General features: G+C 38.0%; 1 protein-coding gene across 26 annotated transcripts in view; it reads left to right on the forward strand.

Moving 5' to 3' along the window:
• Positions 1-10,757, forward strand: part of PTPN20 (protein tyrosine phosphatase non-receptor type 20) — a 111,578-nt gene extending 100,821 nt beyond the window's left edge. For 19 of the 26 annotated variants that reach the window (XM_077878654.1, XM_077878651.1, XM_077878661.1 and 16 more), the window contains 2 exons: positions 6,480-6,542; positions 7,734-10,757. In XM_077878654.1, the coding sequence (XP_077734780.1) occupies positions 6,480-6,542; positions 7,734-7,799 (129 nt within the window). In that variant the 3' untranslated portion in view covers positions 7,800-10,757. Of the gene's footprint in view, positions 1-1,931; positions 2,032-3,853; positions 4,040-5,142; positions 5,232-6,479; positions 6,543-7,733 lie in introns of those variants that run through there. The other 7 variants (XR_013368316.1, XR_013368317.1, XR_013368314.1 and 4 more) reach the window with 7 other exon arrangements.
• Positions 10,758-20,425: the final 9,668 nt, after the last annotated feature.

The raw sequence follows: 20,425 nt of genomic DNA on the forward strand, positions 1-20,425 counted from the left end.
AGTTTTAATGAGAGGTCCCTAGCTTTGCCTGCCAGTTTTGCCTCATAATTTTGGTGACTTTGTGCACACTGCTCACCATCTTTGAAACCCAATTTTCTCATTTGTAAAATAAGTATAATAACATTGTTATGACAGTTTGCATCCATCATTAACAATTCTTTGCTTTCCTCCTAAATTTGGACCCAATTTTGGAGAGATAGACCCAAGCATTAGATATTGATTATACTATTACCTTTACTATTTATTAAACTGCTTAGGGAATGTAAGCTGAGATTTGTGGCCAGAACAGCTGACTCACTGAACTGTTTTTCCTGTGCTGTGGAAGTGCAAAGGGGAAGAAATCTGTTTATTAGCAGGTGCCTGAGAAAATGGGCTACCAGGCATTTGCCCTGCCAGGCAAAATCCGTAGTTACTTTATTGTCACAGCAGTTAAATGTCTGCTCTCTCGGGTCTTCCATAATTAAACCCTAACAGTGGCAGGGGCTCTCCTATGGCAGCAGAATGGTTCTAGAACTTACCATCCTCAGGCCATATTATGTGGGCAGGTGGGAAGAGGGCCTCTCCCAGTAACTCCTTGGAGGACAGAGGGAATTTCTTTTTGTCAGAAGCTTGAGCATTCAATACCTCCCAGCATTTCACTGCTTCTGAGTTGCAGCCCCTTCCCCTGAACTAATCACTGTGGGAGACGCTGGTCTATTTAAGCCAGTCAGGACTACTCCCCAGGCACAAGGCTGAGAGTGAGAGAGGAATGGTTTTCCAAAGCAAACTCAGAGAATGAATGTAAACTAGAGAGCCCCCCTATCCCCACAAAAAGACCAGTGTGCTGAAAATTTAAGTAGTATAAGTCTGATACTATCCATTCCCATATATAACATTGTTTGATCCTTTTAGCAGAAAATGTGTTAGTATAATTTTCTTTTATATATTCCCCAACATAATTTCTTAAATAATTGGTTTATGTTTCTCCTTATTTTCTTGTAAAAACTCTAAATATTATATTTCACGATCCTAAGGAACACTGTTTTCTTTTTCATTATACCTTGTTGTTTTATTTTTTTTATTTGTTGTTTTTTGTATATATTTTTTATTGGAGTTCAATTTGCCAACATATAGCATAACACCCAGTGCTTATCCTGCCAAGTGCCCCCCTCAGTGCCCATCACCCCAAACCCCCACCCGCCTCCCCTTCCACCACCCCTGTTCATTTCCCAGAGTTTGGAGTCTCTCATGTTCTGTCACCCTCACTGATATTTCCCACTCATTTTCTCTCCTTTCCCCTTTATTCCCTTTCACTATTTTTTATATTCCCCAAATGAGTGAGACCATATAATGTTTGTCTTTGTCCGATTGACTTATTTCACTCAGCATAATACCCTGCAGTTCCATCCACATTGAAGCAAATGGTGGGTATTTGTCGTTTCTAATGGCTGAGTAATATTCCATTGTATACATAAACCACATCTTCTTTTTTTTAAGATTTTTATTTTTTTTAATTTATTTTTTATTGGTGTTCAATTTACTAACATACAGAATAACCCCCAGTGCCTGTCACCCATTCACTCCCACCACCCGCCCTCCTCCCCTTCTACCACCCCTAGTTCGTTACTCTGGGAAACGAAACCACATCTTCTTTATCCATTCATCTTTCGATGGACACCAAGGCTCCTTCCACAGTCTGGCTATCGTGGACATTGCTGCTAGAAACATTGCCTTGTTGTTTTATAATGTGTTTTATAATAAGTCATCTGTCAGTTTAACTGACAATGCTTTTCTTAGTGGTGCAGAAAATGATGCATGTGGTAATTAAGGATGCTTAGATTTGACAGAGTAATTAAAAAATAGAATATATATCCATTGTTTTCCTAACTGGCTTTCCATAGACATTTGAACTGTTAAATGTCCTTACTGATGCCCCTTTCTATTCATTTCAGAAATTTTGTCCACCAGAGCTACTCAAGAGTGTAGTCTTGGACCAGCACCAATCTGTGGATGTTTGTTTTCTACAGTAAGATAAGTTCCTAGAATTTGAGAGTAAGCATTTAGAAACTTCCAAAGCAGCTTGCTGTATTGCTATGATATCCAAGAGCATGACCAGTGGATTGGTCTTAGCAAATAGGGTGTAGACCAGTTTGTGTGTTGTGGAACTCAAATGAGGAGGTGTATATTGCAGCAAGCTGCATACCAGCTATGTTAGGCAGACAGTTGTGACCTGCAGCATTGCAATATTACAACTCTAAAGGATATGAAAAGCTAAAAATATATAACCATTTATTTCTTGTCTAATTGTTATTTTTATAGCCATTTTCATTTTTTCTTTTTCTACATGTTATTTTATTTATTTTTATTTTTTAAATAATAAATTTATTTTTTATTGGTGTTCACTTTGCCAACATACAGAATAATACCCAGTGCTCATCCCATCAAGTGCCCCCCTCAGTGCCCATCACCATTCACCCCACCCCCCACCCTCCTCCCCTTCCACCACCCCTAGTTCGTTTCCCAGAGTTAGGAGTCTTCATGTTCTGTCTCCCTTTCTGGTATTTCCTACCCATTTCTTCTCCCTTCCCTTCTATTCCCTTTCACTATTATTTATATTCCCCAAATGAATGAGACCATATAATGTTTGTCCTTCTCCAGTTGACTTACTTCACTCAGCATAATACCCTCCAGTTCCATCCACGTTGAAGCAAATGGTGGGTATTTGTCATTTCTAATGGCTGAGTAATATTTCATTGTATACATAAACCACATCTGCCATTTTCTTTTTTTTTAAGATTTTATTTATTTATTCATAGACAGACAGAGAGAGAGAGAGAGAGAGAGAGAGAGGCAGAGGGAGAAGCAGGCTCCATGCAGGGAGCCCGATGTGGGACTCGATCCCAGGTCTCCAGGATCAGGCCCTGGGCTGAAGGCGGCGCTAAACCGCTGAGCCACCCAGGCTGCCCACATTGCCATTTTCATTTTTAATCATGTCCACTTAAAATTTCTTAAAATATTGGAAACAAACTGGCTATTATCTTGCAGAAACACTGAGATTGCTCTGTATTTGAAACATTCTCGATCAACTTTTCCCCTCTAATAGTCTAGCATGCATGAAGAGTTGTTCATTATCAGTTACCATATTACCATATAATGAAGTGAATATTCCAAAATTTAGCACATTAGCCTTTATATAATTAAAAATTCTTACTACGCCACTATGCACACTACCAAATTTACCTGGCAGGTTTTGTGTTTTGTTAGTTTTTGTTTTTTTGTAGCAAGATTCTCTTGATGAAGCCATATGATTTATCTTCTGGCAAAAATTCCTTGATCTGTGTAATACCTCAGACTGCTTTCTTGTCACTGCAGCTCTGCTACCAGAACATAATCCCTACACAAAACACAAGCTCCAAATCACATTTGTTAATAATGTAATACTTTGCATTTCTACACAGTTAGGAGCTAGTTAGTCAGTAATCATGTTCAAATAACACATATACAGAAAGAATCAATGTTGGCAATATCTCTGTATTCATTAAGTTGCAGTGGTAAATACTTCGATACTTTTATTTGCTTCATAAGCTAGTATCATTAGCCAGTCCCTGAATTTGTCAAGCTGCCATATCATTAGGAAATGATACTTTCTGTGGCCTCTCCCAGTTTATCCAGGCCAGTGGAGCATGCAGCCCTGAACCATTGCCCAGCCTCTCCACCAGTGGGCTGTGAGCACAGTGTGGGAGAAAAAATGGTGTTTTAACTGTATTTTTTTCTGTGTTTTATGTTTTACATTCAAGTCCATAATCCATTTTGAGTTAATTTTTGTATAAGATGTGAAGTTTAAGTCAAGGTTTACTTTATTTTTTGCCTACAGATGTCTAATTTTCTAGCACCATTTGTTGAAAAAGCTGTTCTTCCTCCACCAAATTGCTTTTGCACTTTGTCAAAAATCACTGGGTATGTTTGTATGGGCCATTTTCTGGTTCTGTATTTTGTTCCATTGATCTTGGTATCCTGCCAATACCACTCCATAGATTCCTGTATACAGTCTTAACATCAGGTAGAGTAATTCCTTTATTCTTGTTTTTCAAAATTGTTTTAACTCTTATAGTTTCTGTGTTTTCCCATATAAATTTTAGAATTAGCTTGTCTACAGCTACAAAAAAGCTTACAGGGATTTTGATAGGAATTGCTTCAAATCTTTAGATCAGTTTGGGGAGAATTGACATTTTGCTATGTTGAATCTTCCAATCCATGGACATGGTATGTCTCTCAATTTATTTACATCTTCTTTGATTTCTTTCATCAGCATTTTGTCATTTTTAGCATATAGATTCTATATGTGTTTTGTTATATTTATCATATTTCATTTTCTTGGAGCAATTGTAAATGGTATTGTGTTTTTACTATCAGCTTCCACATATTCATTGTTAGTATATAGAAATATTATGTTTTGTGTTAATCTTGTATGCTGTGATTTTATTGAACTCACTAGTTCTAAGAGGATTTTTTGGGGGGAGGGTGTTTCTATTTTGTTCTGTTTCTAGATTCCTTGCTATTTTCTATGTAGATAATCTAGTTACAAATAGGGACAGATTTATCTCTTCCTTTCCAACATGTATGCCTCTTATTTCTTTTTCTGGCCTTATTAAGCTACCTAGAACTTTAAGTATTAGTTTAAATACAGGTGGTGAAAGCAAACATTCTTGCCATCACTAATATTAGGGGGAAAGCAAATTAAAATAATTCATTTTGTGAAAGACCTTTGAAGAGAATGAAAAGACAAACTGCAGATTTGGAGAAACTGCAAAATCACATATCCAACAAAGGTCTTACATTTAGAAATAGAAAGCATCCTCAAAACTCTGTAGTAAAGAACAAAAAACAAAAAGGCAGCCCAGTTAGAAAATGGGTAAAAGAAAAAAAAATCACCTGCAGTATTTTCCTCCCAAATGCCTTATATGGAAGCTGCAACATCCTATTCCCCCTCATCTGTAGTCACCAGAGGGATGGGTGGGAACATACATGCCATAAATGAGTATTAGCAAGGATGCATTTTCCTCATTTGCCACATGTAGAGTGACCCAAGGCAGCCCAGGAAAATTCTGCCTACAGTGGTACCCAAAAAGTATTGTTAAAGGCCTTTGCTTCTCTCTACTCCAGACCAGCTATCACCTTAAAAAAAAAAGAAGAAGAAAATGGGTAAAAGATACGAACAGACATTTCATCAAAGAGGATTAAAAGATGACAAATTGCCATATGAAAAGATGTTCAGCTTCATTAGCTTTTGGGAAAATGAAATTAAAACTATGTAAAACTATGATGAAATATCACTAGACATCTGTCAGAAAGACTAATATAAAAAATAATGATACCACCAAACACTGAGTAAGAGATGAAGAAACTGAATTAATCATTTGTTGCTTATGGGAATATAAAATGGTATGTACTCATTCTAGAAAATATTTTTATGATTTCTTTTCTTTTTTTAGAGAGAAAGAGTGCACAAGTGCAAGGTAGGGGTAGGGGCACAGGGAAAGAGAGATGTGGTCTTGCTGAATATGACTGGTCCTCAGCTTGCACCACTTGTGACTCTCCAGGCAAATTCAGCAACACCTGAGCTGGTCTATTATCCTGTTCCACTGGTGATGCTCCTTGATGCTGCACCACTGTCACATTACCAGAGAGTTTCTAAACACTTACTACCAGTTTCTGGACTCATATTACTGTGGAATAGTAACTGGTGCACACCTGCACCAGTTTAGCAACCTCACTGGGTAAGCTGGTCTCCATGCACAGCTGCAGAGTCTGGTATTAGGGTAACAGTGCTCGGAGTCTCTCTCGAGTTGAGAGGGCTCTTCAAATGAGAAATAGCTGTATTACTATTGTGGCCAGAAAAAAAGTATTCTATGCTTCAGACTTTTCGAGATTTTTTTTAAAGATTTTTAAAAATCTATTTATTCATAAGAGACACACACAGAGAAAGAGAGGGGAGAGAAAGAGAGAGAGAGAGAGAGAGAGAGAGGCAGAGAGAGGCAGAGACACAGGCAGAGGAAGAAGCAGGCTCCATGCACCGGGAGCCCGACGTGGGATTCGATCCCGGGTCTCCAGGATCGCGCCCTGGGCCAAAGGTGGTGCTAAACCACTGAGCCACCCAGGCTGCCCCTTTTCCAGAATTATAGTGCTGCTTTAGGTTTTCCCTTTGGAGAACAGAAAAGTAGACACAGGCAAATTTGTTGTTATTTCTTTTGGAGAGCATTTCTCATCATAAATTATTGCTTCCTGCTTTTTCCTAGGAACCATTTTAAACTAAAATCTTCCTTATCCATTAGATGAGGTTAAAAATAGTACATTTTCTTATAGCTGAAAATGAGAGCTTTCTGGTTAAATCTTGACATCTCTTTTACTGGAAAGAATTAATGGAGTACTCATTTGGCAGTCTGTGGGTTTGTGTTTTCCACCTATGTGAATAATACAAAATCACTGTCATCCTGTTGCAGTTCAACATCAGGAATATAGTGGCCCAAATGAGAGAACAGCGTTATGGCATGATTCAAACAAAGGTAAGCTCTCACTACATAAATTCTAATAAAAAGAATAATGAATATAAAGATTAACATGTATAGCATGTTACAATTTGTAAATCTCTTTTACCTACAGGATGTCATTGAATTCTCACTGTTTGGGGTAGACATTAATTTTTTCTAATATTACCTTCATGTTCTGAATAATTAAGCCTGTTCTGAGGGATTATTCATATAGCATGTAGAGGAGTCAGGAGGGAAACAGGTTTCCTGATGCCCAAATGCTTTGTCCATAATGCCATGTTATTTAAGTAATATATCTAAAGTTATTCATAGGTTTCTGATAGCCTCTAAATTATAGAAGTCATAGGCATGTCATAAAAAAGATAGCATTTATGTTACAGATTAGTTATTAATTAATCATTGGGAGGGGGAATCAAGAGAGTATGGATAATGAAAACAAACAAGAACTCCTAAATCTTTAGGTTGACCTCTTTTTAGGCCAATGTTAAATGATATTTGCTAAAATAAAATGATATTTTATTTGAACTTGGGTCACCTGAGAGACCTGAGGCTACACCTAAAAAAAAAAAAAAAAAAAAAAAAAAAAAGGTTTAAATGTAATTTATCCAGGGAAATATAAGGAGGTTGAGATTGAGGGTGTTTCCCCTCTGTTCAGTTAAGCCTTGAGTTAACTCATTGACCAAGCACTATATTAGTTTCTTCCTGATATTTAGAAAAAAAATTTTTTTTCATAATGGAACTGGAGGGTATTATGCTGAGTGAAATAAGTCAATTGGAGAAGGACAATTGTATGGTTTCACTCATATGGGGAGTATATGAAATAGTGAAAGGGATTATAAGGGAAAGGAGGGGAACTAAGTGGGAAAAATTAGAGAAGGAGACAAACCATGAGAGACTCCTAACTCGAGGAAACAAACAACAGGGGGTTGTGGAAGGGGAGGTGGGTGGAGGGATGGGGTAACTGGGTGATGGGCACTGAAGATGGCACTTAATGGGATGAGCACTGGGTGTTATACTATATGTTGGCAAATTGAATTTAAATAAACACATGTAAAATATATTTTTTCATGAATAAGCTCTTGGTTAAACATTTGCTCTTTTTAGGAGCTTTCCTTTATGGTTGAAAATTATAGCTATGTCTTCTGAAAATGGATATTAGTATTCAACTACTTAACATTCTGTTGTTTTTCATATATATGTATTTAGGAGCAGTATTTCTTTTGTTATAAAGTTGTGCTTGAAGTTCTTCAGAAGCTTCTGACTTTCGATTAAGAAAGACTTCTGTTGCCTCACTCTTGAAATCACCACTGGGCTTGGAGCTGCCTCATAAATGTTCCAGCTGTGCTGAAGGGCTTTGCTGATGCACACAATGTGCTTTCTTGGTGTATCATTTGACTTTCTTTCTGACAACTTCCTGAAGGCAGCATCATTTGGTTTGGGGTGAACAGTGTTTATCCATTAATCTTACTTAGATAATATCAAAATACCCTCCCACATTTTCCAGTGAAACAAAAGTTGCATAAAACAACTGCAGCCTATTTGGCTGCAGGGATTATGGAACCCAATAAAGGACTTAAACTATATTCATTAATATGTTATTTGGACAGGCAGCTAAAGGGAGCTGAGAGTTTCCAGGACCTTATAAAGCCCGTAATCTGGGGAAATACAGGGCCAATAAATGCAGGATCACATCATGAGGTCTTACAGGCCTTTTCAAGATGGATACTTCTCCATGTTTTTTAGCTAGAGTCTCTGCTTTTAGCTGGTATTTGAATAACTCAGTTCCATAATTAGGATGGATTGACTTTCTACACACATTGAATTCCATTTTCCTATAGTTTCATGCTCTTGGGGTGGGGCGGGGCGGGGAGCGGGGGTTCCAGGGACCTCAGAGGACAAGCTGCCTTGCTAGAGCAGCTGCACAAGGACCTGTTGGTCTGGGAAGTATTTCATGGGTGGGCAGAGTTCCTCTGCTCCATCACATGAGCTCACTGATGAACATTCCAAAACTAAAATAGATGTTTATATAGAAAAGTCCAAGAGGAGATTTTTGCCCAGCTTGAGTTCTTTCCTATCCCACCCTAACACTTGACATATTACTCAGTCTGCTTTGTTAAAAGCACATATTACATTTTACTTGCTTCTTACTCTTTGCCCTTTATCTAACCAATAAACTTTGATATAAGCATTATTACATAATTCTGTGTATCTCTTACACCAGATATATTTCTCAAACTAAGATCTATAATAGTTTTTTTTTTCAGATTTCCATGAAGTCATTCCTTTCCATTACTGCCCCACCTCTGCTGTAACATTTAGAAGTTGGCTTTGGGAGGCAGGTTTTGGAAAACCAAAGTCATAGCTGTGAAAATGAAAACTTCCATATTCTCTTATTGAAAATATGTGGCCATTATTACATCCATATTATTATAGAACTTTGCCTCATATAATTACAGTGATATTTTGGTCAAGGAATTTTAGTGACCAGTTATACCTGATTATAAGCTATAAAACATTTGCTACATGTCTTTGTACAATGTAATTCAGTGGAGATCAGAATATTCTGTATTATATTGAGAAAATTTCTAATATTAATGTAAATCTTGAATTTTTAAGAGGCTTATTTTATTCACTTGGCTGAATGGATATTTGAATTTGTGGAATTAAACTTGATAATTTTCATTTTAGAAATAATTATATCTCAGAAATGTATTTTATATTAAATCAAATTGATAATTCTACCTATTTATGTTGTTCATTTAAATAATAGTCTATGCTAAACATTAGTTTCATTTTGATTATTGGCCCTTAATATTTGTATACAAAATTTATTTTCTCTCTGTTACTGTAAAATAATAGATATAATGTACAGCAACATTCCTGAGAAGGTTCTATGCTGTTATTTAAATGAAAAAACTTACTATGTATTGCCTGAAGTATTTTTATTATCTAGGTCTTGAAATGTTCTTATAAAGAAAAATGCCACAATTTTGATGGTAAACATGTTTCTTCTTTAATGTGTGTGCCTCATATTTTTATAGCTGGGCTAATTTTTAGCTTTTCAGGGAAATTAAATAAGATAATGTGGAAATACTGATTGCACTTGTTTTATTTAATTTTTGGAAAGTGAACTCCAAATTGAAAACTTTTGACTAATTGAAATACTAAGTTTCCTACCAATAATAAATCAATGTTAGCCTAGAATATGAATATGAAACTCTCACTGACACCTTTGTGAGTATATGAAAGCTTATTTAGATGAACTTTTAAACTATTTAAATAAAAGCATATATGCATTTATTAACTTTCAACTTTAAATATATATCTTTAAAGTTGCATATGCTTGATGGACTTACATGTTGGGCCAAAGCTTTTCAGAAATAAACATTGTAGGTTTTATTCTCATATAAGTCTTGGTAATTTATTTTTACCTGGGCTTTTCACCCCTAATCTATCTAGAATATTATTGAATTTTCAATTAACTTTACATTTACTACTCAAAGGTCATTTTAGTGATTTATTCTTACTGAAAAATCTTAAATGAAAATGCCTCAAGTAACTCTAAAACATAACGGTTTCATTTCTGACTTATTTTTTCATAATCCCTGGGAAGAATTACTTTTCTTATATGTTGTCTTGAGGATTAAGTAATGGAACCAGAAAATTCGGAAAGTATTCATTAAGTAGAAACAGGTCAGTGGCACTCAGTGGAGTACCCCCTTTGTCTACAACTATAATAATCAAAAAGCAGTGAGTAACCTCATCATGAAACAATTTGAATTACAAGGGATCTTAAAACATACCTAATGTAACTACTGTATCTGAAACTTGAAAGTGATAAAGAACATTTTTTCATAAACTAATAGCAACATCATATTGGGAGGTGAAAAAAATAGAGCCTTCTCATTAGCAAAACAGTAACACCTGTTAGCACTATAGGATTGCTCTAGAGTTGGATAGCCACTGCAGAAGAACTACAAAAAGTAATAACTGGTATAAATATTGGAAAGTTAGAACAGAATGATCTTTTGTTTGTATATTTGCCCACATAGAAATAATAGACTCAACTAAAATGTGGTATTGGAAATATCATTCTGATGTCTGGAGACAAGATGACTGTAAAAATTAATCTTTTTCTATATCAGGAGTCATCAGATTATGGCTTACATGTAAAATCTGACAATGACTTTTTGTCTGTTTTGTAAATAAAGTTTTATGCCCATTTGTTTATATATTGTCTATGGCTGCTTTTGTGCTATAGTGGCAATGGCCAGTTAACAGTGGCAGAGATCATATGGCCCATAAAGCCCAGAACTCTTTACCATCTGGCCCTTTAAAGGAAAAGTCAGCCACCCTCTGTTCTATATCTTCAATAGGGAAAATGCCTCTGAGCAACAGGAAGATGTAAAATATATAAAATACTTAAGATTTAAGACTTAACTTTCCAGGAACTTGACCCCTTGGTGCTCGCATTCTAAATGAATAGGAAATCCATGAAAAGATATAAGATATTTTTGAAAAAGAAGAGGTTAACCAAAAAAAAAAAAAAGAAGAGGTTAACTAGATTGAATTTAAATTTTAATTTTTTTTAAGAAAAGAAAAAGCGAAGGTAATTGTGGGAGAGAGCAATAATCAAAGTATTATCTAAAGGCACAGTTAATTCAAACCATATGATTCTGGCTCAGGGATATACAAATGGATCAATGGAATGAAATAGTCAAGAAGGAGACTCAACAGACTCATATATATTTGTGAATCTACTGTATGTTAAAGGTAGCATTTCAAATCCAGAGCTTCAAAATTTATGAAGCAAAAACTGATAGAACTGATAAAACTAGAAAGATAGACAAGACCACAATTGTATTTGGAGATTTCACCATTCCTTTCTTAGTAATTGATAGACTAAGTAAACAAAAGCCTCAGTAAATATATAAAAGATTTGAATAACACTCTAAACCAGTTTGAACTAATTGACATTTCTAGAGCACTGCACCAAAGTACAGCAGAATACACATTTTTTCAAGCGCATGTGGGACATTCACCAAGAGTGATTATATATTTGGGTCATAAAATAAACCTCAATATAATTCACAGGAAAAGAACTATAGAAGTATGCTTATGGACTTAACTAGAAATCAATAACATAAAGATATTTCAAAAATTCCAAAATATTTGGAAGTTAGTATACTGCTAAATAACTTATGAGTCAAGGAAAAAAAATCACAAGAGAAGTTAGAAAATATTTTGAAATAAATGAAAATAAAAACAGAACATGTGGAGTGCAGTGACATATTTTCATTTATTTTGGAGAGAGTCATTTGCTTAACTTAGGCCATGCTGAATTTGTTATGCATATGGGGGGACCTCCAAATGGCTCTACAAGACTGGCCTGAAGACCTAGATCCTGAAGAATGTTTGCCATCCTGAAGTATGGGAATAGATGAGCTCCCCGAAGCAAGTGAGATGGAGACCAAGGGCAGAGTCCTGGAGCATGTCAACATTCATTCCTTAACTGCCCTTCATGGCCCAGCCTAAAAGCCACCTCTTCCATGAAGCCTCCTAATACTCATCTCCCCTTCCTCTGATTCCTTCATCAGTGTTTCTCAAACTCTGTCGTAAAGAACTCACTTTATTTACAAACAGATGGACCCCCAACAGCCAATATACCCATCAGATATTTACTGGGAAATGTGGTGGGCTAATTTGAGGATAGCAGCTGAAGCTAGATGGTTGTCTATTTCAAAAGTGAGTAAGTGTAAGGAGCACTTGATAACGCCTACAGGGATTGAGATAATCTAGCTTTTATCTATTCTAAAAGCTCATCAGCTAATACTCCCTTCCATAACCAAGTCCCACACTGAGGAGAAACTGGAATCAAGATTGAGCAAAACAGGGGTAATATTGGTGAAATGAAGAGAAGGTCCATATAAAAGTGAACAAGGGGAACAGAGGCAAAAAACCTCAGAAGTTAAGCTCAATGAAGTTACCAGAGCTATACGGACAAACCACCTAAAATTTCAGGAGAATTAAATTCACATAAAAATAGCACTAGAAAAGTATCATGATTAAATTCCATACAAATTACTAAAATAGCATCCCTATAGGTAATGAAGGTACACCAGAAAGACATGACCAAAAAGCAGATTAAAATTATAACATAGGGGCTTCTGCCTGGCTCACTGGTTGAGCATCTGCCTTTGGCTCAGGTGGAGATCCCCAGGTCCTGGAATCCAGTCCTACGTCAGGCTCCCCTCAGGGGAGCTTCTCCCTCTGCCTGTGTATCCTCTCTCTGTGTGTCTCTCATGAATGAATAAATAAAATCTTTTAAAAAACAATCCAGAAGTGGACTCTCAACTTTATGGTCAACTAATATTCGACAAAGGAGGAAAGACTATCCACTGGAATAAAGCCTCTTCAATAAATGGTGTGGGGAAAATTGGACATCCACATGCAGAGGAATTAAACTGGACCACTCTCTTGCACCATACACAAAGATAAACTCAAAATGGATGAAAGATCTAAATGTGAGACAAGATTCCATCAAAATCCTAGAAGAGAACACAGGCAATACCCTTTTTGAACTCAGCCATAGTAACTTCTTGCAAGATACATCCACGAAGGCAAAAAAAAAAAAAAACAAAAGCAAACATGAACTATTGGGACCTCATCAAGATAAGAAGCTTTTGCACAGCAAAGGATACAGTCAACAAAACTAAAAGACAACCTGCAGAATGGGAGAAGATATTTGCAAATGACATATCAGATAAAGGGCTAGTATCCAAGATCTATAAAGAACTTCTTAAACTCAACACAAAAGAAACAAACAATCCAATCATGAAATGGGCAAAAGACACGAACAGAAATCTCACAGAGGAAGACAGAGACATGGCCAACAGGCACATGAGAAAATGCTCCGCATCACTTGCCATCAGGGAAATACAAATCAAAACCACAATGAGATACCACCTCACACCAGTGAGAATGGGGGAAATTAACAAGGCAGGAAACCACAAATATTGGAGAGGCTGCGGAGAAAAGGGAACCCTCTTACACTGTTGGTGGGAATGTGAACTGGTGCAGCCACTCTGGAAAACTGTGTGGAGGTTCCTCAAAGAGTTAAAAATAGACCTGCCCTACGACCCAGCAATTGCACTGCTGGGGATTGACCCCAAAGATACAGATGCAATGAAATGCCAGGACACCTGCACCCCGATGTTTCTAGCAACAATGTCCACAATAGCCAAACTGTGGAAGGAGCCTCAGTGTCCATCGAAAGATGAATGGATAAAGAAGATGTGGTCTATGTATACAATGGAATATTCCTCAGCCATTAGAAACGACAAATACCCACCATTTGCTTCGACATGGATGGAACTGGAGGGTATTATGCTGAGTGAAATAAGTCAATCGGAGAAGGACAAACATTATATGGTCTCATTAATTTGGGGAATATAAAAAAATAGTGAAAGGGAATAAAGGGGAAAGGAGAAAAAATGAGTGGGAGATATCAGGAAGGGAGACAGAACATGAAAGACTCCTAACTCTGGGAAATGAACTAGGGGTGGTGGAAGGGGAGGTGGGCGGGGGGTGGGGGTGACTGGGTGACGGGCACTGAGGGGCGCACTTGACAGGATGAGCACTGGATGTTATTCTTTATGTTGGCAAATTGAACACCAATAAAAAATAAATTTATTATTAACAATAAATTAAAAAAAGAAAAATAAATAAAAATAAAACATTCTAAGGTCCTTGCATTATTCAAGAGAAGGGTAAATTTACCAGTTAGTGTTATATTTTGATAACTTTAAAAAGCTTTTTATGATATCTATTATAGCTGCTAAAAGAATAGAAAAAGAGCATGTAATCTACAAACTAAGAAGAGTAACAATGGGCAGGACAGAAAAAAAATAGAAAAGAAACATAGAGGGTGGTGCAAATAAAAAGCATGTAAGAGAATAGCTTGAAGCCCAAAGACATCAGTTATTACAATAAGTGATATGTGGGTCAAGTGCTTAAGGTAAATTATGAAAAACATCAAGAAACAAATCTAAAACACAAAGACATGAAAAGACTGAAAATAAAAGTAAAAAAAAAAAATGATGCAAACACCAGCCAAAAGAAAGTTGGTGTAGTATGCTACTTTTAGACAGCATGGAATTCAGGCAAAAGGCATTATTAGAGAAGTTCACTGGAAGTATATGACCATTCGAAATTTGCATATGCCTAATAACAGGACCTTAAAATACATAAAGCATATATACAAAATTCCACAGGTAAGGATGTCAGGGTGGCTCAGTGGTTGAACGTCTGCTTTTGACTCAGGGTGTGATCCCAGGGTCCGGGATCAAGTCTCACCTCGGGCTCCTACATAGAGCCTGCTTCTCTCTCTGCCTATCTCTCTCTCTCTCTCTCATAAATAAATAAAATTTTAAAAAAGAAAATTCTACATGTAGACTTACAGTTTTTGTTCTTTCATATCTCTGATTTCTTGGGGGCTTCAGAATTATTTGATAACTAGCTGTGTTGGAGGTATGAGACAAGCATAGGGTCTGTGTGTGTGCATGTGTGTGTGCATGTGTGTGTGTGTGTCTCCCATCTTAACTCCTCTCTCTAAAACTAGAAAATTCTAAAGAGATAGACAAGTACAAATAATGGTTGGAGATTTTCACCAGTCTCTCTTAGTAGATAATAGAACAAGTGAACAAAAATTATTGAAACTACAGGGATGCCTGGGGTGGCTCACTGGTTGAGCATCTGCCTTTGGCTCAGGGTGTGATCCTGGGGTACAGAGATCTAGTTCAATATCCTACTCCTTATTGGGAGCCTGATTTTCCCTCTACCTATGCCTCTCTATGTCTCTCATGAATAAATAAATAAAATCTTTAAAAAATATATTGAAACTACAGAGAGAAGATAGACCTCTACACACCAAAGAGAGAAGCCTCAGAAGAAATCAATTTTACCAGCACGTTGTTCTTGGACCTTTAGCCAACCAAAGAACATATATAGTAGCTGCACACAACTACTGCAGAATGTAAATGTTTTCAAACCCTTGTGACCCATATAGTATGCTCCCACAAAAATGACCATACCTTGGAACATAATGTAAGTTCCAATTTATTCCAAAACTCATATTGAAATCATAGGCATTTTCTAAACGAAATGCAATTATGCTCGACATTAGTACTGATAACATATAATTGAAATTTAAGAAATGTATTTTCAAATAATAGAACAAAAGAATAATCATAATCAAATCACTCTTAAACTAGTAATGAAAATATTACATTGAGAAACTTATGAGACAGCTAAAGCAGTATTTAGAAGAGAATTTAGAATCTTAAATACATATATAGAAAAGACCCCATTATTTGTAATATCCAAGATATGAAAACAACCCAAGTGATTATCAATAGATGAATGAATAAAGATGTGATACACACACACACACACACACACACACACGAATACAATACAGACACAAAAAATGAAATTTTCCTATTTGTGACAACATGGATGGACCTTCAGGGCATTATGCTAAGTGGAATAAGTCAGAAAGATTAATACGACATGGACTCATCTATACGTGGAATTTAAACAAAACCAAACTCATAGAAAACAGATTGGTGGCTGTTCTAGGGAGGGTTAGAGGTAGGCAATATAGGTAAAGGGGATCAAATAAGGTACAAACTTTCCATTATAAAAGAAGTCTAGGCGATTTAATGTACAGCAGAGTGACTGGAGTTAATAATACTGTGTTCCACATTTGAAAATCATTAAAAGAGTAGATCTTAAAAGTCCTAATCCAAGAAAAAAAAATTTAACTATGTGTGGTGATGGACCTTAATGGAACTTACTGTGAGGATTGTTCTGCAGGATATACAAATACTGAATCATTATGTATATCTGAAACTATTATGCTGTTTTATGTCACATATATCTCAAATTTTTATAAATTTATTTTTTATTGGTGTTCAATTTGCCAACATAAAGAATAACACCCGGTGCTCATCCTATGAAGTGCCCCCCTCAGTGCCTGTCACCCTGTCACCCCCACCCCCCGCCCACCTCCCCTTCCACCACCCCTAGTTCATTTCCCAGAGTTAGGAGTCTTTCATGTTCTGTCTTCCTTTCTGATATCTCCCACTCATTTTTTCTCCTTTCCCCTTTATTCCCTTTCACTATTTTTTATATTCCCTAAATGAATGAAACCATATAATGTTTGTCCTTCTCCAATTGACTTACTTCACTCAGCATAATACCCTCCAGTTCCATCCACATCGAAGCAAATGGTGGGTATTTGTCATTTCTAATGGCTGAGGAATATTCCATTGTATACATAGACCACATCTTCTTTATCCATTCATCTTTCAATGGACACTGAGGCTCCTTCCACAGTTTGGCTATTGTGGACATTGCTGCTAGAAACATCGGGGTGCAGGTGTCCCGGCGTTTCATTGCATCTGAATCTTTGGGGTAAATCCCCAGCACTGCAATTGCTGGGTCGTAGGGCAGATCTATTTTTAACTATTTGAGGAACCTCCACACAGTTTTCCAGAGTGGCTGCACCAGTTCACATTCCCACCAACAGTGTAAGAGGGTTCCCTTTTCTCCACATCCTCTCCAACATTTGTTGTTTCCTGCCTTGTTAGTTTTCCCCATTCTCACTGGTGTGAGGTGGTATCTCATTGTGGTTTTGATGTGCATTTCCCTGATGGCCATTTTCTCATGTGTGTGTTGGCCATGTCTCTGTCTTCCTCTGTGAGATTTCTGTTCATGTCTTTTGCCCATTTCATGATTGGATTGTTTGTTTCATTGCCATTGAGTTTAATAAGTTCTTTATAGATCTTGGAAACTAGACCTTTATCTGATATGTCATTTGCAAATATCTTCTCCCATTCTGCAGGTTGTCTTTTAGTTTTGTTGACTGTATCCTTTGCTGTGCAAAAGCTTCTTATCTTGATGAAGTCCCAATAGTTCATTTTTGCTTTTGTTTCTTTTGCCTTCGTGGATGTATCTTGCAAGAAGTTACTGTGGCCGAGTTCAAAAAGGGTGTTGCCTGTGTTCTCCTCTAGGATATTGATGGAATCTTGTCTCACATTTAGATCTTTCATCCATTTTGAGTTTATTCTTGTGTATGGTGTAAGAGAGTGGTCTAGTTTCGTTCTTCTGTATGTGGATGTCCAATTTTCCCCACACCATTTATTGAAGAGACTATCTTTCTTCCAGTAGACAGTGTTTCCTCCTTTGTCGAATATTAGTTGACCATAAAGTTGAGGGTCCACTTCTGGATTCTCTATTCTCTTCCATTGATCTATGTGTCTGTTTTTGTGCCAGTACCACCCTGTCTTGATGACCACAGCTTTGTAGGACAACCTGAAATCTGGCATTGTGATGCCCCCAGCTATGGTTTTCTTTTTTAAAATTCCCCTGGCTATTCGGGCTCTTTTTTGATTCCACACAAATCTTAAAATGATTTGTTCTAACTCTCTGAAGAAAGTCCATGGTATTTTGATAGGGATTGCATTAAATGTATAAATTGCCCTGGGTAGCATTGACATTTTCACAATATTAATTCTTTCAATCCATGAGCATGGAATATTTTTCCATCTCTTTGTGTCCTCCTCAATTTCTTTCAGAAGTGTTCTATAGTTTTTAGGGTATAGATCCTTTACCTCTTTGGTGAGGTTTATTCCTAGGTATCTTATGCTTTCGGGTAAATGGGATTGACTCCTTAATTTCTCTTTCTTCAGTCTCACTGTTAGTGTATAAAATGCCACTGACTTCTGGGCATTGATTTTGTATCCTGCCACGCTGCCAAATTGCTGTATGAGTTCTAGCAATCTTGGGGTGGAGGCTTTTGGGTTTTCTATGTAGAGTATCATGTCATCGGCAAAGAGGGAGAGTTTGACTTCTTCTTTACCAATTTGAATGCCTTTTATTTCTTTTTGTTGTCTGATTGCTGAGCCTAGGATTTCCAGTACTATGTTGAATAGCAGTGGTGAGAGTGAACATCCCTGTCTTGCTCCTGATCTTAGGGGAAAGGCTCCCAGTGCTTCCCCATTGAGAATGATATTTGCTGTGGGCTTTTCATAGTTGGCTTTTAAGATGTTGAGGAATGTTCCCTCTATCCCTACACTCTGAAGAGTTTTGATCAGGAATGGATGCTGTATTCTGTGAAATGCTTTCTCTGCATCTAATGAGAGGATCATATGCTTCTTGGTTTTTCTCTTGCCGATATGATGAATCACATTGATTGTTTTACAAGTGTTGAACCAGCCTTGCATCCTGGGGATAAATCCTACTTGGTCATGGTGAATAATTTTCTTAAAGGTTTTTTTTTTTATTTTTATTTACTTATGATAGTCACAGAGAGAGAAAGATAGAGAGAGGCAGAGACACAGGCAGAGGGAGAAGCAGGCTCCGGGTCTCCAGGATCGCGCCCTGGGCCAAAGGCAGGCGCCAAACCGCTGCGCCACCCAGGGATCCCCAGCACAGGTGTCTGTTAGTGTCCCAGGGAGCCTGAGGGCATCCCCGCCCCTCCTGGGGTCCCGCTCCAACTCCCTGCAAGCACCTTTCTGTCCGGGAAGATTGGTGTAGCTCCTGCTTCTCCGGGTCAGGGCTTTCCTGTCCTGGGGACACTCGCCCCGGTCTTAGCCCAGCTCCTCGCAGGGGCCCTCCCCCTTGGATCCCTTTTGTTTCCTTATTTTTTCCACCCCCCGTCTTCCTACCTTGATAGAAGCATGAACTCTTCTCACTATAGCATTCCAGCTGTTCTCTCTTTATTTTTTTTTGTTTTTTATTTATTTATGATAGTCACAGAGAGAGAGAGAGAGGCAGAGACACAGGCAGAGGGAGAAGCAGGCTCCATGCACCGGGAGCCTGACGTGGGATTCGATCCCCGGTCTCCAGGATCGCGCCCCGGGCCAAAGGCAGGCGCTAAACCGCTGCGCCACCCAGGGATCCCTGTTCTCTCTTTAAATCTCAGGCCAAATTCATAGATTTTCAGGTTGATTTGAAGGTTATCTAGGTAATTTGGTGGGGACAGGTGACTTGGGGACCCTACTCTTCCGCCATCTTGCCCTGCCCCCCAAGTTTTCCATTTTGATTGTGTTAATTTTAGTACTATTCCAGGAATATGTCCATTTCAAATTTATTGGCATAGACTTATAGTATTCTTTCATTTTCTTTTTTTAGTTTTTTACTCTGGAAAACAGTGTGGAGGTTCCTCAGAGTTAAAAATAGACCTGCCCTACAACACAGCAATTGCACTGTTGGGGATTTACCCCAAAGATGCAGATGCAATGAAACGCCGGGACACCTGCACCCTGATGTTTATAGCAGCAATGTCCACAATAGCCAAGCTGTGGAAGGAGCCTCGGTGTCCATCAAAAGATGAATAAATTAAGAAGATGTGGAGGGAGGGGCAAGATGGCGGAAGAGTAGGGTCCCCGTCACCTGTCCCCACCAAATTACCTAGACAACCTTCAAATAATCCTGAAAATCTATGAATTCGGCCTGAGATTTAAAGAGAGAACAGCTGGAATGCTACTATGAGAAGAGTTCACGCTTCTATCAAGGTAGGAAGACGGGGGAGAAAAAAAATAAGGAAACAAAAGGGATCCAAGGGGGAGGGCCCCTGCGAGGAGCTGGGCTAAGGCTGGGGCGAGCGTCCCCAGGACAGGAAAGCCCCCTCCCGGAGAAGCAGGAGCTGCACCAATCTTCCTGGACAGAAAGGTGCTTGCAGGGAGTTGGAGCGGGACCTCAGGAGGGGCCGGGATGCCCTCAGGCTCCCTGGGACACTAACAGAGCACCTGTGCTCCGGGGAGAGCACCACACCCCGCGCCGAACTCCCTAAAGGGCTGCAGCACGCGCCGGCTGGACCCAGGAGCAGCTCA

The sequence above is a fragment of the Canis aureus genome, chromosome 29, assembly GCF_053574225.1.
Source record: "Canis aureus isolate CA01 chromosome 29, VMU_Caureus_v.1.0, whole genome shotgun sequence".
NCBI lineage: Eukaryota > Metazoa > Chordata > Mammalia > Carnivora > Canidae > Canis > Canis aureus.